The 17,076-nt window shown below is 42.4% G+C and overlaps 1 protein-coding gene across 1 annotated transcript in view; it reads left to right on the top strand.

Moving 5' to 3' along the window:
- The window catches only part of ADAMTS5 (ADAM metallopeptidase with thrombospondin type 1 motif 5), a 38,603-nt gene extending 30,573 nt beyond the window's left edge, over positions 1-8,030 (top strand). Inside the window, exon 8 of the mRNA XM_064701959.1 lies at positions 1,425-8,030. Within this exon, the coding sequence (XP_064558029.1) occupies positions 1,425-1,989 (565 nt within the window). The 3' untranslated portion in view covers positions 1,990-8,030. The remainder of the gene's footprint in view (positions 1-1,424) is intronic.
- The last annotated feature ends 9,046 nt before the right edge of the window (positions 8,031-17,076 follow it).

Genomic DNA, 17,076 nt, shown 5'->3' with positions numbered 1-17,076 from the left:
TGCCATGACAACATTTGTTTGTGCTTTTTTTTTCTTTTAAAGCAGGCAAAACAGAATCTTCTGGGAAATTTGCTTCCTAGGATTTTTGTTTAAAAAGCTGTAAAGCCAAATTATCAGAAGTTGGGAAAGAGGGGAATTAATCTGCACATGCTTCTCTGTGCACATGGAGCATTAGAGCTCTTCGTGCAGACAACTTGAATTCTCCAGGACTGCTTGTAGGTTTTGAACAAATGATTTTGTAACTTTAATGACACGTTTGAACTGAGTTATTCTGGCAACTCTCATGTAAAAATATTTGTGCAGTGCTGTAGAGCAGAGTCCCCAGCCTGGGATTCACACCATACTGCTCCAGCTTTATGGAGGTGCTAAATCAATGGAGTCTTAAGTCATTGTCCCATAATTGCTGGAAATAGCAGGGGATCAGCACAAATGTTTCATTTGTAATATCTGCAGTCTCTACTTGTGCAGCCAAAAATTCTCAAAATTAGCAGTCTGTTCTTTAAACAATCCCAAAGGAGATGCCATCACTTTTATGTATTTTTCATGTATTTTCTCATGAAACCTTTTAGATATGAGGTACTTTCAGGATGGCTTTGTCACGGGTTTAGGAATGAAAACACATCTCCAGTGTCCAGCTGGTAGCTTACAGCTATGTAAATCCTTTAAATTGTTTTCTATATATCACTAAAGTTAAAATAACATACTTGAGATAGTGATAAATTCCAGTACACTTGCAAGTTTTGAATGCTTGTCACTTTTAGTAAAAGAGTTTAATCTCTTTTTCTAAATCCCAGTTGAGATGGTTCATAACTAATAGAGAATTCCATGGTGGCACAAATGAAGCCTTTGGGTGCCCCTCTTATTAGACATTTGACAATTAATCTTTGGCTTTATAAATTTCAAAGTAAACAAATTTTTCCTCAGTGATCAAGACTATTTTTAAATGTTCCCAAGGTACCTCTACCCAGCTGTTCCTCTGTTCGTGCTTTCCTTAATCATCATTATAGCAAAGACAGCAAGAAACAGCTGTAACCAATGCATATCTCATTATCTTTTCCTTGGCAGGCAGCGCGTGCATCGTATTTCACATCTCCCACCCTTTGCTGAAATCTATAAGCTATCTGTTATTTTTCATTCCTCTGGTATCTGACCCGCGTCAAACTGTCCCTAAAGCTAAAGATTAAGCAATTTGCAAGAAGTGCAGTAGAAACTTCTTGGGGAACGTGAAGAACAGCACAGCAGGCCAGGAGTGGAACCTGGTTAAATTAATCTTAGGGAAAATCCAGGTGGCCTGAACTGAAATGAAGCAAGATGTTGTTGGACTTAAAAATCTGTTCCAGCCTGCTTGGTGCTGTGATTCTGTGTCATGCCAATGACTTTGTGAGGCGTTGCAGTGAGACTCTTCCTTGTTTCCCTTCCTCCAGCAAGGGCTACACGGACGTGGTGAAGATCCCTGAAGGCGCCACTCACATCAAGGTGCGGCAGTTCAAGAGCAAGGACCAGAGCAGGTTCACAGCCTACCTGGCGCTGAAGAAGAAGAACGGGGAGTACCTGGTCAACGGCAAGTACATGATCTCCACCTCGGAAACCATCATCGACATCAACGGCACCGTCATGAACTACAGCGGCTGGAGCCACAAGGACGACTTCCTGCACGCCATGGGCCACTCGGCCACCAAGGAGATCCTGATCGTGCAGATCCTGGCCACCGACCCCACGCAGCCCGTGGACGTGCGCTACAGCTTCTTCGTGCCAAAGAAACAGGCGCAGCTGCCAAACTCCGTCCCCAGCGGCGGCGGCAAAGCGCCGGTGCCGGCGGCACAGCCCCGCTGGGTGACGGGGCCCTGGCTCTCCTGCTCTCGAACGTGCGACACGGGCTGGCACACCAGGACTGTGCAGTGCAAGGATGGGCACGGGAAACTGGCCAAGGGATGTCTGCTCTCCCAGAGACCCTCAGCCTTCAAACAGTGCTTGCTGAAAAAGTGCTAACCTGTGGTGCTGCTGAGCTGCTCTCCAGGAGGTTTGAGTAAGCCGCTGTTGGCACACCGGTGTCAGGTCTGCCCACACAGACAGGAGCAAAGGCTTCAAAGTACTTGTGTTCAGTCTCTAATTATGGGCAGAATCTGCCTGTTTGGACCAAATGAAGATGTGCACTGCTTTAAATAATGGTAGGGTGGTCTAAATACGTCAAAGAAAGTAAGGTTAAAGTTGTTATAAGCCCTCTGTGTCTGCAAAAATGTAAAATAAAATAATGCAAAAGAAGAAAAACTAGTGAATGGAGGATCCTGGGATATTTGAAGGTTACAGAATCATCTCCCCTTTTTTCACCTACCTCTACTACAGTATGTCCTTAGGAAACGTCACATGTCCCCATGATCCCACAGTAGCTTATTTTATACTGTTTTGTAAATATCTTTCAGTTGGTATATCACTTTATATCACTTCCTTCTATTAAAGAAATCAAAAGACAAATTACATAAGCAAAATGATTGACCAAAGTATATCTGCAGCCCTTGTGGACTTGGTCCATCCTTCAGAAAGGGCCACAGATGTTTTACTGGAAAATGAAGAGCTTGCTGCTGGTTTTAAAAAGTGATACCTTTTGGTTTTGACAAAAGGAAATACGTTTTCACGGTAGGAATTTCCTGACAGTATATCATTAATGTCTGACAAACCCTGTGTTTCCACCCCAAAATTCTCAGGAGGATCTTTGCAGCAGCTTGCAGAGCAGGGAGCCCCCATTGCTCCAGCAGCAGGATCATCAGCAGCTCCTCCTCGTGTGTGTGTCAGGCATGCAGCAGAGGAGGAGCTGGCTGCAGGAGGAGTTGGTGTGTGTACTCTGTGCTTGTAAAACTCCCTGGTTCCAGCTGTGTCACAGCCTGGCTCCTTGTTGTCACTGAGCAAGAGCTGCTCGAGCTGCTCCTCTCCATCAAACAAAGGCATACTGTGCTTTGTAGAAAACTAGTTAGAGAACCCAAACTTACAGGTGAGGTAATCAAGTGTCTTCTAACTGAGATATTCTGAGGCTGGGTTCAGCTGCTTTCTCTGGTATTTTCTCTATGGCTTCTGCCTTGAATTTAACAATGTGTAATGTACCTACATCTTTTCAAGAGGCTCTCAAGGTCAAAAAAACACAGCAAGCAGTTAATATTTTATCACTGTTTTGTCCATTGTGTCTAACTCTGGTATTCATCTTACCAGCAAAAGTTTGTAACTATTTGTCTTTTTTTTTTTTATTGTTTTGTGTGTGTTTGGGGTTTTTTTAAAGCTATAGAAGGCATTCATGTTTTGTATATCTACATTTGGGAGGAAGAGGGGTCACTAGGAAGTCAAACCACATCAGGATGTGGAGGACTTGTCCAATATCAATAAGACTGTTTCCACAGCACAGGCAGTAGCTGGTAACAGTTTTCCTTGGCAGCAATTCCTGAATCCTGTTATTGTCTTGTGTAAGTTCTGTGACTGAGTCTGGGCATTTCACCTTGTGCAGGTGGAGGCCTGAGAGTAACCTTGGTAAAATTGCTCTCTTTAATATATCTTTAATAATAGGCTTTGAATTAGACCCTCAGAGAACACGTACCAAGAGAAATGGTAAAAAAACCACTGATGAAAGTAGAACCCACCTTTTACTGCTTTGTTCATCCACACAGGAGAGCAGGAGACTGCAGGAGGATTTTCAGACAAGCCTCAGCTGTAAGTCAGTGGTACTTGAGCACTGAAACACCTCAGGCTCTTCTGAAAATCCCAGGCATGAAATCAGCGGGGAAAACTCACTGCAGTGTGGAGCAAGAAGGGCAGGTCTGACTCCAGGCTGACACAAACATGTTTTTGCAACTGTGGCATGTTTGTGTGAACTCTAAAAAATCATGTGATGATTTCAAAACAGCATAGAGTTGCTACATCTACAACTGTGAAATCTGGAGAAGGATCTGGTTTTTTACCCTGTTTTAAATAAACAGTACCAAGGGCAGGGCCTCCTCCTCTGTTAAATGGATTGCCAACAAATGTTATTAATCAGCTTTCAAAAATGGTGTGGCCTTCTGTTCAGGAGTAGATCCTGTGCAAAAGTATGCATCTTGATGAATATTCCCCATTTATTCTTGATCCCAATCTAAGAACTGAGATCAAGGCTCAGATGATTTGCAGAGTGTTAAAAAGTAAACATGTATGCCTCCTCTGCCTGGTAAAATAAGATCACTTTGAAATGCCTTTTTTTTTTCCTTCTAAGCCATCTAATTTTGATGCTTATATATGTATTACACATGTCCTAGAACCTCTCCAAAAAGTCCATAACAAATAGAAACCATCATGAGAGGAAAAAGATGAGGAGATTGACTGTGTCTCAGCATAGACAACATTTGTCTCAGCATACAGCTGCTGCATTAAGTGGTGTTTGTGTTCTGTCATAATAGAGACAGAATGTGCAAGTATTTGTGTTTGCATCATGGTAATAATTTATTATACATTCAGCAGGCTGAGTAAAGCTTTTGGATGCTCTCTAGGCATGCCATATGCGGGTGTGAATTCAGAGCATCCTTAGATCAGGAGTATCTTTTAAAAATTAAAGACTTTATTTAGAAATAAATATGAGAACAAACCACTGCAGTGATTTTCACCAGTGTGGCAATGAAACAAATTCACACAAACAAAGATTTGAGGAGGCAAAAGGGGACAGACCAAGGCAGGACCTGAAAAATGTAAGATAAAGGGTAAGCCAACATTTGGTTTTTCAGGTGCTCCTAAATCAGAGTCCAGTTCCAAACCTTGCCTGTGGCAGTCATGGTACCTGGTGGATGAGGAATTGGTGCAAGGTCTGTTCTCAGCTGAATCCCGTGTCACTCACACTGTGACATCATTGTTTACATTTCTGCCCAGTGTTGCACAGCTGGATTCATGAAATGCACCGAGGGGATGGAAACCTGGAATTCTGCTCTTGGCACAGCCAGGAACCATCTCAGTGTTAAATTCACTCTGACTTTGGGACACACTTCCAGTGTCCATGGGTGAATTTGGACCCCTGAGCATCAGTGGGGTTTACAGCATCTGCTTTTCAATTAGAGTATTCTCATTAGGAAAAAGCCTGGCATCTTTGGTTTGACTGTGTACAAGAAATTAAGTTTAGCTGCCCTCCTGTGGAAACAGTTTTATCACAAGGGGAAGAGGGAATAATCTTGTGGATTAATAACAACTGTTTAAAAAAAAAAAAGCAACACAGCACTGAAAAAAATAAAATAATTTATTGTTTTTACAACTGGTATGTGAACGGATGTAATTAATTTATTTATTCTTATTTAACAAAGTACCAATTGTGCAAATTCTATATTTAAAATGTTTTGCTATCATCTCTGTCTCTCTTTCTGGCTCTCTTTTAATTTATGCTTCGGGTTTGTGTTGAAAGTACACCTTGTGAGTTTACATAATATGTGGCACTGGTCATTTTTTTGTATGATTTTATTTAGAAGACTTTCTGCATGGAACAGGAGTATATGTGTATACACACATGTGTAGATGTATATTCTTTTTGCTGCCACCTTTTCCTTCGAGAAGTTGTAGCTTTTTAATTTGATGACAACTCGTGCTCCAAGCTCCTTGTTACACTTTAAAAAGCTCCCAACAAGCAAGTCCCAAAGGTCTGCAGACCAAAAAAGCCCTATAGTGGCTCCTGAGGAATTCACAAAACAGATTGGTGTCTCAAAGGCACGAGCAGGTCATGCTGGAGGCCTCAGTGATTGACCCCCAAAGCTGATCCTGCCCCTTGCTTTAATTGTAGCAGAATTTCGGTAACTGGGAGTTTTCTCCATGGGAGTGAAGTTCCTCTGAGTTGCCAGCACTTTTCACTCATGCAGCTTCTTAGGTTTAATTGACAACACTAAAGAGAAAACTCCTGGGTGTCTCTATAAAATAGCTTGACAAACGTGGTTTATGAGGACTGAACCATTAAAAAAGCTGGTTTTTATATGTTATCACTGCTTATATACATATATAAATATGTATATATGGCTATAAAAAGTCAAAAGCCCAAATTGGAAGGCTTTGCAATGTTTTACTTAATTGTATTTCAGCTCTTTGCACCACATCAGGCAAAATTAGATTTTAAAAAACCAGCAAAGCATGTTTCCTTGAGAATAATACCTGTTTTTCTTCCAGTTCAGCTAGTGCAGACCTCAAGGGAATTAGAATTGGGTGCAGTGTGAGGGGAGAAATGTGATGTGGACAAACCTCCAGCTTTTCTGCAGTCAGTTCATTGACCAACACAAATGGCTCTGCAAAGGCAGTACCAGAGGCTGCACATAAACAGTTCCACACTGCTGGAAGTCACCTTGCTCCAGTGTTCTCCTGAATTAAATTCCAGTTCAGCCTCTCTTCTGCCCCCCAGGCACTGCCCAAGGCCAGTCAGCCACGAGGCTTTGGAGGAATTAGGGAAGGCCCAATCCAAAATACAAGCCTGGGCTTTGATGATTTTAAGGGCAGGCTTTGAACAGGGTTTATCATTAATTGCGGGCTTTCAGCAGTAAGTTCAGGTGAATGTTTCTCCTCATGCTGTTGTCACTGAGGAAGTGGAGCCTATAGCAAGAGGCAAAATTGGATTCTCTGGGCATAGGCTGGAATTTTCAGGAAAAAAGAAAGTTACATGGTTTGGAGGATTTTCCCCCTATTTTTCATGAAGTCATTTGATTTTTATAGAGCTGCCAGAGTGCCTCACTGTATTCATACTTATCATGTTCAAGGGCTTTTTTCCTATGGGTGCCCTTATATTAACTTATGTAGTTAATATATAGTTCAATTACATAGTTCAATTCTTGTTTCAAACAGCATTGCAAATGCAGATACTTCTGGTTCATTACATGCACCAGAAATGTCTCTTAATGTAAGAGAGATAATTGGGTCCTCAGCTGGCACCCCAAAAGGGGCTTTGGGGCTTAGAATGTTTAACCACAAGCGCAAGTTTTCAGTGATAAACTTTGAAAAGCCCTAAACGCAGGGTGAGTGGTGTAAGAGCTCCTCCCCACACCACACCAAACATCCCAACACCATCCCACTGCTCTGCACTCTGTGAGTCACAGGATAAAACTCACAGCATCTTTTGCCATGGAAGTCATGTGTGGAGGCTTGGAGTCAGTGTAAGGACAGTAAAATCCTCTCCACGAACACCAGTCTGGCACAGATCCTGTTCAGACACCCGTGGCTAAGTGCAGGTGCATATTTTGTGTGTGTGTGCTTGTCTATGTGAGTATTTGGGTCTCCATAACTCCCAGGGGGGAAAGAGTTACACTGGATTTAGTAATACCTACATAAATTTAGAGTTACTTCATGGCATCATTTGGCTTTGCTGGAGGTGCTTCAGACTTACACCACTGTGACAGCATAGTTTTTTCTTTATTTATAGTAGCTGGTTTACACAATTTATCATGTGAACTGTGAAATCTGCAAATAGGTTATCTTATGAAATATAGTGACAGGCATACAGGCATTGTTAAAATCCCATCAGATACAGGAAATATGCTGAATTAAGTAAGTTGGAGACAGGGTATAATTCTGTAGAGCAATAAATTTAACTTCTATTGCCAGGTCATCTGCTTAGCATCAGATAAGATAAAATGAACAAGGTATTGCAGGCAAGACTAAGGAAAGCACAAAGTTTGGGTTTGCTTAGGTTACTTCATGTGCCTCTTTGTGCAGTGCCGGTGTCAGCATATTGTGGGAAGTCACTTTGTCACCTGGCTGAAATACCAGTATCCTTTCAAAAAACCAACATGTGCCGCAAAACTTATTTTACATCCTAGTCTGTGTCTAATGAGAGGGAGTTAATATTTTTAGAGCACCACTGTGTCAGCCAGTTTACAACATAAAAATATGTTACACTAACTATAAATTCCTTTGAACTGAACTGTGCAAGGTCTACACTGTACAATGACACACAGAAGGCCAATATTTTGTTTTGTAAACTATTACATATGTATAATTTACCAGTTGTAATCTTAAAACACTTGACTCTGTGATTTCAGTAAAAGTAATAAATACAAACTGTATCATAGGTCCAAAAGATTTGTTTATATGGTATATATTTGTGGCCCTCTGTTTGCTCTGTGTGCCCCACTGCAGGCAGATGAGCATAAAGATCATGAGCATAAATTTAAGACATAAATATTTTTTTTATATGTGAACACTGCATTTTAGTTGTGGTGGGGTGGAGTTCTAAAGTGTTTTGGGGAGTTGGGAAACAGCAGGAAAGTACAGAAGGTGGGGTTTGTTATAAGAGTCATAATTATCCATCTAAAGCAATCTCAGAGCAATAAAGACCTGCCAGAAGGTGTTGGTGCACTCTGCATGCTGAGATGGTGGCACAGAAAGGTGAGAGGTTTTTTGGGGAGACAGAGCTGCAGATACTCCAGTTGAAGTGTGGCTCTTCAAAGGCACTGTTACAAAGATTTACTTTTCTGATAGAACCTTATAATTCAATTTCCATGCTGATTTCTCGCTTATCCTTTCCACATTCCACAGCACTATGCTGGGAGCTTTTCTTGTTCCCAAAAATGGTGCTTTCCGAAAAGATACTCTTCCCAAAAGTAAAACCAAACTCATCTTGTCTAAATCTTACCCCATGTGTGTGGCTAATCTATTGATTGCTGGTATTTTAAGGAATTTTGGATTTTGCCTTTTATTAACTTGGAGATTTTGCTTTCTTGTGTTTTACAAATTGTGAATGAAATTGGTTTTTATCTACAGAAACAGTTTATATACGCCTAGGAACATCTTTCCTTCCTAGGCTGTTAAATAATGGCAGTGCAGCTTTACAGAGCTGTCAGTATCTACAGAGAGGCCCAAGCTCTTTACAAAAAAGTCCTGTCACCACAGGGATACATCAGTGCCTCCTCCCCAGCTTTGCATAAGAAGCTGCAATGTCACTGTGATCATGGCAGGTCCTGTCTCCCCAAAGTTCCATTTTCATTTCCCACTTTAGAGTTTGCAGTAGCTCAGAGAAAGCCATTACTGGCAAGGGAAATCCATCGGTGTACAAATCAAATGGAGCAGACACAGCATTACAGACTTCCCCAAATGTCCAGCGCTGCCATAATCCAATTACTGTGCAGGGACTGTTCTGTATCAGGCAGATGAACTCATTCTCTCTTAATGCATTTTCCATCTCATCATACTGTGACATTTCACCTCTTCAGAAACTATCTGTAATTACATGTGAGGAGGGAGATCTTTATTCCCAAGATGCTTAACTTGTAGATCCAAATCTCAATTTTAGGTGGGGATGCAAGATGGATTTGATCCAATTTCAGTATTCAAACCAATCCTTTTTTTTTTTTTTTAAGAAAAAAAAATTTGGAAACCTCCAAGTACATCCAGTAATCAAACTAAAAAATGTACAAGTCTTTCCACATTGCTTATGCTGTTACCTCATTCTGCAGTACTCTGTGAAGTTTAAAGCAATAAATCCATCATACTTAGACCACTCACCATTCTAAGCTGACCCAAGGACAGGGTTGAAGAGTTAGAGCATGGGAAAAATAATTTAACAAAAGCCAAGGAAAAAAGACTCTTTTCCACGCTCGGAGGGCCAGGGCGGCAATCTCTTTGCTTTCCCCTGATTATTCTGGGGAAAAAACCCACATCTAAGTGAAAAGTCACAGATGTTTTCTTAAGCAGCTGCTCAAGAAGGCTTTGTTGTAGCAATCTAAGGCTGAGCTTATTAAAAGAGCCATTTTGGCCATTGCCACCATAGTGACTGCTCCAAGTGTTGCTAAAGAAGTACAGTGAGACAAGGAAGTTGGATGAAATTCTGGAACACGTAGGTGTGGGAGAGAGAGGGGTGAAGAGCCCTTACTCCTTTTGAGCTTTAAGCTGCTGGGTAGCAGGTGCTGTGCCCTCTCCCATTGGGATGCCTCCCATGCCTGTGGAACATTTTGCTTATGATCAAAGGCCAAATGCCCTGGTGAGGTTTGCAGATGTGAATTCTTTCCTAGTAACCACATAAGGGCCATACATATGTGTTAGTGCACATAAACTACATGTGGGGGGAGAAAAATGTGCATTGCACCTGACTGGCAATGCAGCAGGGAGGCCCATTGGAAAGCAACCCTGTAAAGCCATGGAGGTACCAGAAAGGAACATCACAGTGAACACCAGTGATGCTTTAAGTTTCAGCTTTCATATTTTCCAGACTCTGTACCACATTGGTATATAATTCTGAACTTCATAGAAAGTGCTAGTAAGCTCTCCTCCCAGTTCAGTCAGACAAAACAATCCTTTTCCCGGCCCAGAACCAAGGACACCATTACAGCTTCAGGCCCAAAACGTGCAAGCAACAGTGAACTGAGGGGAGCAAATCTGGGAGATTGGGACTGCATAACCTGGAGCTGTAATTGGACAGTTAACCCCAATATGGAAATGGACCAAAACTTATAAAAGTGTAAACACTTGTGACACGCCGTCCATCTTAGGTCCATCTTGGGTAGAGCCATGACCAGGCTTTTGTACTGCCCAAAGTGTATCCTGTGAAGGCCTTTTTATTAAATATCTACTTTATTCCTTTAACACTGTCCAGCCTCAGTTCCAGGTAGCCTCTTGAGGCATCACCATGACGGTCCTGTTGTGTCCCAGAGCATCGATCGGAGAGCTCACATCTTGAAATAGTTGAGAGCTGGCAGCAGGCCACCCATGCAAGGGCTGAGATGGCAGCTGCCCAACAAACAGGCCTAGTTACCTACTAAAGGTGGTCTGTAACTAAAGGGGAGCAGAAATTCCACTGGAAACTTTCCGAGAGCACTTTAAAGTGGTCGATCTGAGGCCGGCCCTGCCCACTGGAACTGGGCCTTCGGCGAAGGCCTCACTGCGCTAGGCCAGGTTTAGTCCAGAACAAACAGCGCTGGGCGCATTCTGTGTGGGCTGGGAGGAATGTTTTCTCACTGATATTTATGTGGCATGCTAAGATCTGACAGCCATCCAGAGGGGGGTTTGGGGCCAATTTTTCATTTTAAATACAGGCTGCACACGGAGGAAGAAAAGCAACTTGCAATGGCATTGCTTGTGAGGGGTGATGGGAGCAGCAGAGCCGAGACGGGCTCCGTATGGCCAAGCAGAGATAGAGGTTGTTTCGACAGGAATTTGAGCTATGAAAGGATTTAAGGGGAAATTACCAACCAGTCTGGCATTCAGATGCCAAAATACACAGGCAGTCTTGGCTGCACAGGCACGCTGTAATGCTCCTCAGCTTGGTTTCAAAGGGAGAAGGGAAGCGGCAGGACCTGGTGTGGAAACCTCAGCCTCTCCATGCACGCAGGGAATAAAAAATCTCCATCATGACACCACCCCTTTGTTGGGATCAAATCAAACTCTAAAGAATTCTACATGAACAACTTTTCCTTCAGAGAACAAAAGAAGGAAGCAAAGAATACTTTGTTTCCCACTCCATCAGAGTATTTCATATTTTGGGATGAGTTTGTTGTGCATTTTTGGCTATTTTTTCCCCCAAAATAGGCCAGGTAGGGATGAAGCCAGAACCTAAGGCAAGTTGTGATGTTGCTGTGGAACAGCTTTGCCTCCAGAAGGTCTCTGCCTGCCTCAGCCTGCTCAAGGCTTTCCCAGCATGGCCTCAAACTCAAGCTCCTCTTCCCCAGAGCCCACATCTTCTACCCCTGGAGCCATTTCCTTTGGCTGCATTGCTAATGTGTATTTAAATCATCACCTGGTTTGCTTTCAGAGCTGGTCAGGTTTCTAGAAATATGGAAAAGAGGATGTCTAATACCAAGTAGATTAGGGGGAAAAAAACCACATCAGAAAAAAAAAAGAATTTGGGAGGTGTAGTTACTTTCATTTACAACTACAAAAGAGAAAAAGAAGGGGAAAGCTCCAAGAAGAAATAGTATCTATGAACTGTATCTCTTCTCTCTTGAATCTGGATGTAAGCCATAACCAGGCAGTGTCCAAAACCTTTGGAAAACTCAGGGAGTTAAATTAGATCTCATAGAACTCAATATCTTGGGCTAAGCTCTAAAATATAAAGCAGAACAGCTAAAATAAGAGAATAGAGCAGCAACAGAGGAAAAAATACTTTAATTTTCAATTAGATACAGCAAGGAGGGAAAATTAACTAAGAAGAGAGCCCAGATGGTTTAAGATCATTTCATACAAGGCTAAATGTAACAGATAAATATAAGGGAAAAAAATTTTTATTCCAAAAGGATAAATATGGATTTCCATTAGAAGCAGTAGCTGAAGAGTTCATAACTCATTTTTTATGAGAACATGGATATTGTTACTAAAAACCTGCAGCCCAGACAAGTCTAACATTTTAAGCCTTTTTAAGGCCCAGTTCATTTATTTAATTAGATATCCCAGGAGGCTCCTGTTCCTGCATGAAAGCAATGGTAGCTGCTGTATACATTACAATCCTGAAGGGATGGGAGTGAGTCAGTCACTCCTGATGTACCTCTTTATATAACAGTGGCTTTCAGAGCAAAGGGTTAGCAGGGAAAAATAGAATTTCATTGTACACCTGCTCAGGCCAGGAAGATGCACCTCAGAGACACAGGATCCTGGCATCAGCTTGATTAACAAGATTAACCCAAGGGTTAAAAGAAAAAGCCTGGGGTGAGGCTCCCTGTTGGAGGTGCATTATGGTCAAGGGTTGCAAAAGGCTCCTTGAGGGACAATTTCTGTGCTGACCCCAGAAATTTGTGAGGATGAAGGGATAAACCCTGCCTGGGAGCCAGTCCTTGAGCAGGGCTGTGAGGCCAATTCACCTGACTTGGTCCTGTGAATAAATCATTTGGGACACAGCTCAAAGCACTGCAGGGAAGTAGCTGGAGGACCACAAATACTGGTGTCTATATGGCAACAGACAGAGGTTATTTTAGCAGTGTGAAATGTTTTCAGATTCCAACAGCCTGCAAATAGTGCCAGAGTAATTTGCCAGTGACAATAATGTGTGGTGTAATGCTGAGGATGAAAAGCCTTCAGCTGGGTTTGACCCAGTATAAACCATCCCTGGGTTCTACTCCAGTTGTTTGTAGTATTTATCAACTATATCTGGGCTTTTTATCTGGGTAGTATCCATCACTTGAATAGAGATAAATATTAAATTATGTCTACAATTAGATTGACACTTAAAAATGTAACTTTTATTTCTAAATCATTCCAGTGAATTTGTAAATCCCATCCTTAAAGCTTTTGAAAAACATACTCTTTTTTCACTCTGCTATTTAACACCAGAGTGTGGCTCCAGCCAAAACCTGAAATCCCACGCAAGGCAGATTATGTTCAGCTCTCTGGCTGTCTGTGTATTTTCCTCTCCTATGTACCTTACAAGCCAAAGCCTGAATTTAGCCCTAAAAGCATATCCTGAGCATACACTCAGGAGACCACATCCAGGATCCTGCCACCCATCATACTGAACTGATGGATTCTACCAGGATTGGTAGTAAAACCATCATTTCAAAACAGGCTCTTTACTTAAAGACTTTTTTTCTTTTTTTTTTTTTTTTTTTTTTTGTTTTAATGGTATAGTAGTTATGGCAACTGCTTCCTGCCACCTCTGCTGCCAAAAGCCACAATCCATCCATGAAAAAGAGCTCCTCCATCCAAACACATTTTTCAGTGGACAGCAGCATTCCCTGGCTGGAGCACACTCTTCCCTTCCCTTCTGCCAAACAAAATGTGTAACGAAAGTGAGCTAAGAGTGAGGAATTAAGTGAACTCCTTACAAATGACTTTGTATTTTTACACATACATGCAAGAGACAAGAAATAAGAACACCTCTCAGGGAGGGTTTAGGGGGAGAAAAGGGTAGTGAACCCCCAGGGCTGTTCAATGAAAGAAAATGTTTTCCTTTCTTAGAACACATTTGGAATTCAAACTCTTAAAAGTCTTGGCATAATACTAATTAAAAAATTGGTGGGTTATTTCCCCTTTCCCCTTAGTTTTATTCTACCTCCGAGGTCAGTGGCAGGATTTCTCAAGTCTGGGGTATTTCCTGCACAATGATCAAAGTTTTCTGTATGAATTTGAAAATAAATGTTCCTATTCTTTGCTAGTCCCATAACTCTGTTTCTGTGGGAAGTTCTTCCTGGTCTTGACACAAATGGTAAGTCTTAAACTTCTTGTTTGACAACATGGTTTTAGAAAAGCTGTGCAATTGTTTCTATAGGCTGTATTAATAACGATTATTTTCCCTCCCTAGGTATAATTCCAATGCAGAGCTATGTGGATTTTGATTGTCTTTCCCTTGCTTTGTGGGCTGTGACCTTTCACCACTCAGAAAATAATTAGTACATTTTCCAGCAGATAGCTGGATGTTTTCATGCCCTCTTATTATGGGAAAACATTGTAACAGAGCACTGGAGCAAACAGTTCAACGTGCTGTTCTTTCAAGCCCCTGTGCAGCAAATGAATTTCAAATTACAAGAATGTCAAAAATGGAGGGAATCAAGAATCAGCAGCTGCTTATAAAGCAAGAACTCTCTAATATGGACTGAATTTTGAAGTTTTCTCAAAATGCACCACAACCATCATGATTCAAGTCCCTTGGAGATTTTTGGCTGCCTGTAAGAAGATAAGGCATGGGTTCCAGGTCTAATTAGGCATTGCACGCATTGGGGTCATTAATGATTTCCACCACAGTAGCTCCAGCCTATGAGATATTTTGCAAGCAAATGGCAGAAGCACAGTGTGGGCACCCAAACACACATACAGTACACAAGCTGGAAATCATGGGAAATAGAAGGGAAGGTAACAGCAGTGACATGGGTCCAGTCCAAAATTTGAGGTCAGTATTATCAGCTTTACTTCCAGGTTCAGCAACACATTGCAGCAACAGGAGAACCAGAAGAAATGAAAAGGCAAAGCTCATACATATGATACCATGAGATAAATTGATGTTTGCATTTCCAAGGGTTGACTGATTAATTCATTGCTTGGATTTTTTTCCCCAAGTAAGTTATGCTGGGTTGATCCAGGCCTAGCCTAGCTAAAAGATAGTGCTACCATTCAAAGCCTAATCCTAATGCAATATCCCCAAGTTCCCCTTAACTGTGAAGCTGAGCTGCAAGATTTCAGAATTTGTCTAGGCTTGCACAGGTCAAATGAAGTGGTGACACATAGGCACCAGAAGATATTCTTCCCCCTGTTTCCCTGCTGAAGCAACTGGAAGACATAAAAGTCATAATTATCCTGGTTTAAGTCACACAGTGAGCAGAACCACAGCCAGGAATGTACCGTGGGCTTCTAGGCTCCAAAATAGTGATATAAAACAACTGTTCCTCTGTTACCAGGATTTTTTACAGCTGCTTTCAGCATCAGGTTTACATTCACAGTTATTTTTTCATTCCAGCCACCTCTTGCAGCTGCATCCACAGAAGCAGCTCCACACTGCAGACAGGAGCACTGGCCCTGCCTACAGAACCTTTAATTAGTCAAACCAGGTATCTTTGCTAATTGACAGAGAATCCCAGAATCACAGAGGTGGGAAAAGACCTCCAGGGCCATTGAGTCCAAACTGTGTCTCATGCCCACCTTGTCCCCAGCCCAGAGCACTGAGTGCCTTCCTTGGACACCTCCAGGGATGGGGGCTCCAAACCTCTCTGGGCAGCCCCTGCCAAGGCCTGACCACCTTTCCATGCAGAAATTCCTGCTGATGTCCAACCTGGCCCAGCCTGAGACTGCTCCCTCTGCTCCTGCCCCTGTTCCCTGGGAGCAGAGCCTGACACTCCTGGCTGTCCCCTCCTGGCAGGAGCTGTGCAGAGCCACAAGGGCCCCCTGAGCCTCCTTTGCTCCCCTTCCCAGCTCCCTCAGCCTCTCCTGGGACTCCAGACCCTTCCCAGCTCTGTTCCCTGTTCTGGGCTCCAGCCCCTCCATGTCTTTCTTGCAGTACAGGGCCCAGAACTGCCAAACTTGGGTTTCTTCTGCAACTGACTGAGGCTACACTCAATCCCCTCATCATGATCATCAATAAAGATATTAAACAGCACTGAAGACATCAAAAAGGACTGAAAAGCAGGCACCTAAAAGGTACAATGCTTGTGGCTTTCGCCCCTGACCTTAGGATCAAATGAACAGTGACCCACAGGCTCTTGCTTCTCCCCAGTGGTCTAGGGCCTTATGGATGGAAAATCTCCCTTTGACCAGACAAATCCATCCCTGGGCTCAGATTGCTCTACAAGCTGCATTATGGAACAATGGCTGACTTTTCTGGGAGTAGATCTGTGAAGACAAACACTGCTGTCATAATTTATTCCAGTGGCATGCTGTCTGCCAAGGCTGCATTACACTGCTCCTCTTATTTATTTATTTTTTAAAGCCTGAATATATAAAATAGTTGCAACTGTTTAATGGACTTTCAAGAATGTAAAAAAAAATATTTTGACACTGGAGCAGGGATTTCTCCCAGGACTCTTGGATGTGCCTCTGAACAGTGTTTATAGGTGCCTTTTGGATTCAGCAGGGAGAGAATGGGAACTTCACTCCCTGCCCTTCTTCTCAGCCTGCAGTGGATGTCCATAGTGGGTCAGCTGGACTGCACATTCCAAATGTGTGCTCCTTTCCAGTGACAAAGGGACATGGGGTTCACATGCAGACAGGCACAGTGCAGATGTCTGAGGCTGAGTGAGATCAATCTCCTTCCAGGTCTCAAAGGGCTCAAAGTGCTTGGGAGCAGTATCCTGTTTCCAAAGAGTTTTCAAGTAAGAACTCAGTTCCAAATGGCCATAATTCTTTCCAAAAATTGACTGGATGAAGGCAGGTTTGTTCTGCAGCATTTTTTTTCACTGAGCTACCATTGTGAGAATTAGTAATGTTCCAGTTCAGCCTCTCTCCCTCCCTATCATCCCTCCCCTTGACGTCCTCCAGCTCTTACTTCATTGCAAAGTTATCTTTGAGCCCAAAGTAAGAAACTGTACCTCCTCTCTGCTATAGAAAATATCTGCAAGTGTATTCAAATCCCCTCAGAATGTGAAGGTTGCAATGATGGTCAGAAAAATGCTTTGCTCACCTTCCCCTGCACAAAATATATTCCTGCAGAGTGACTTAATTTTTACACTGTGACTTATTTTCAGATTTTTTTAAAATTAAAAT

Source organism: Zonotrichia leucophrys, chromosome 1 (assembly GCF_028769735.1).
Source record: "Zonotrichia leucophrys gambelii isolate GWCS_2022_RI chromosome 1, RI_Zleu_2.0, whole genome shotgun sequence".
NCBI classification, from domain to species: Eukaryota; Metazoa; Chordata; class Aves; order Passeriformes; family Passerellidae; genus Zonotrichia; species Zonotrichia leucophrys.
This window is presented reverse-complemented; position numbering and strand designations above follow the sequence as displayed.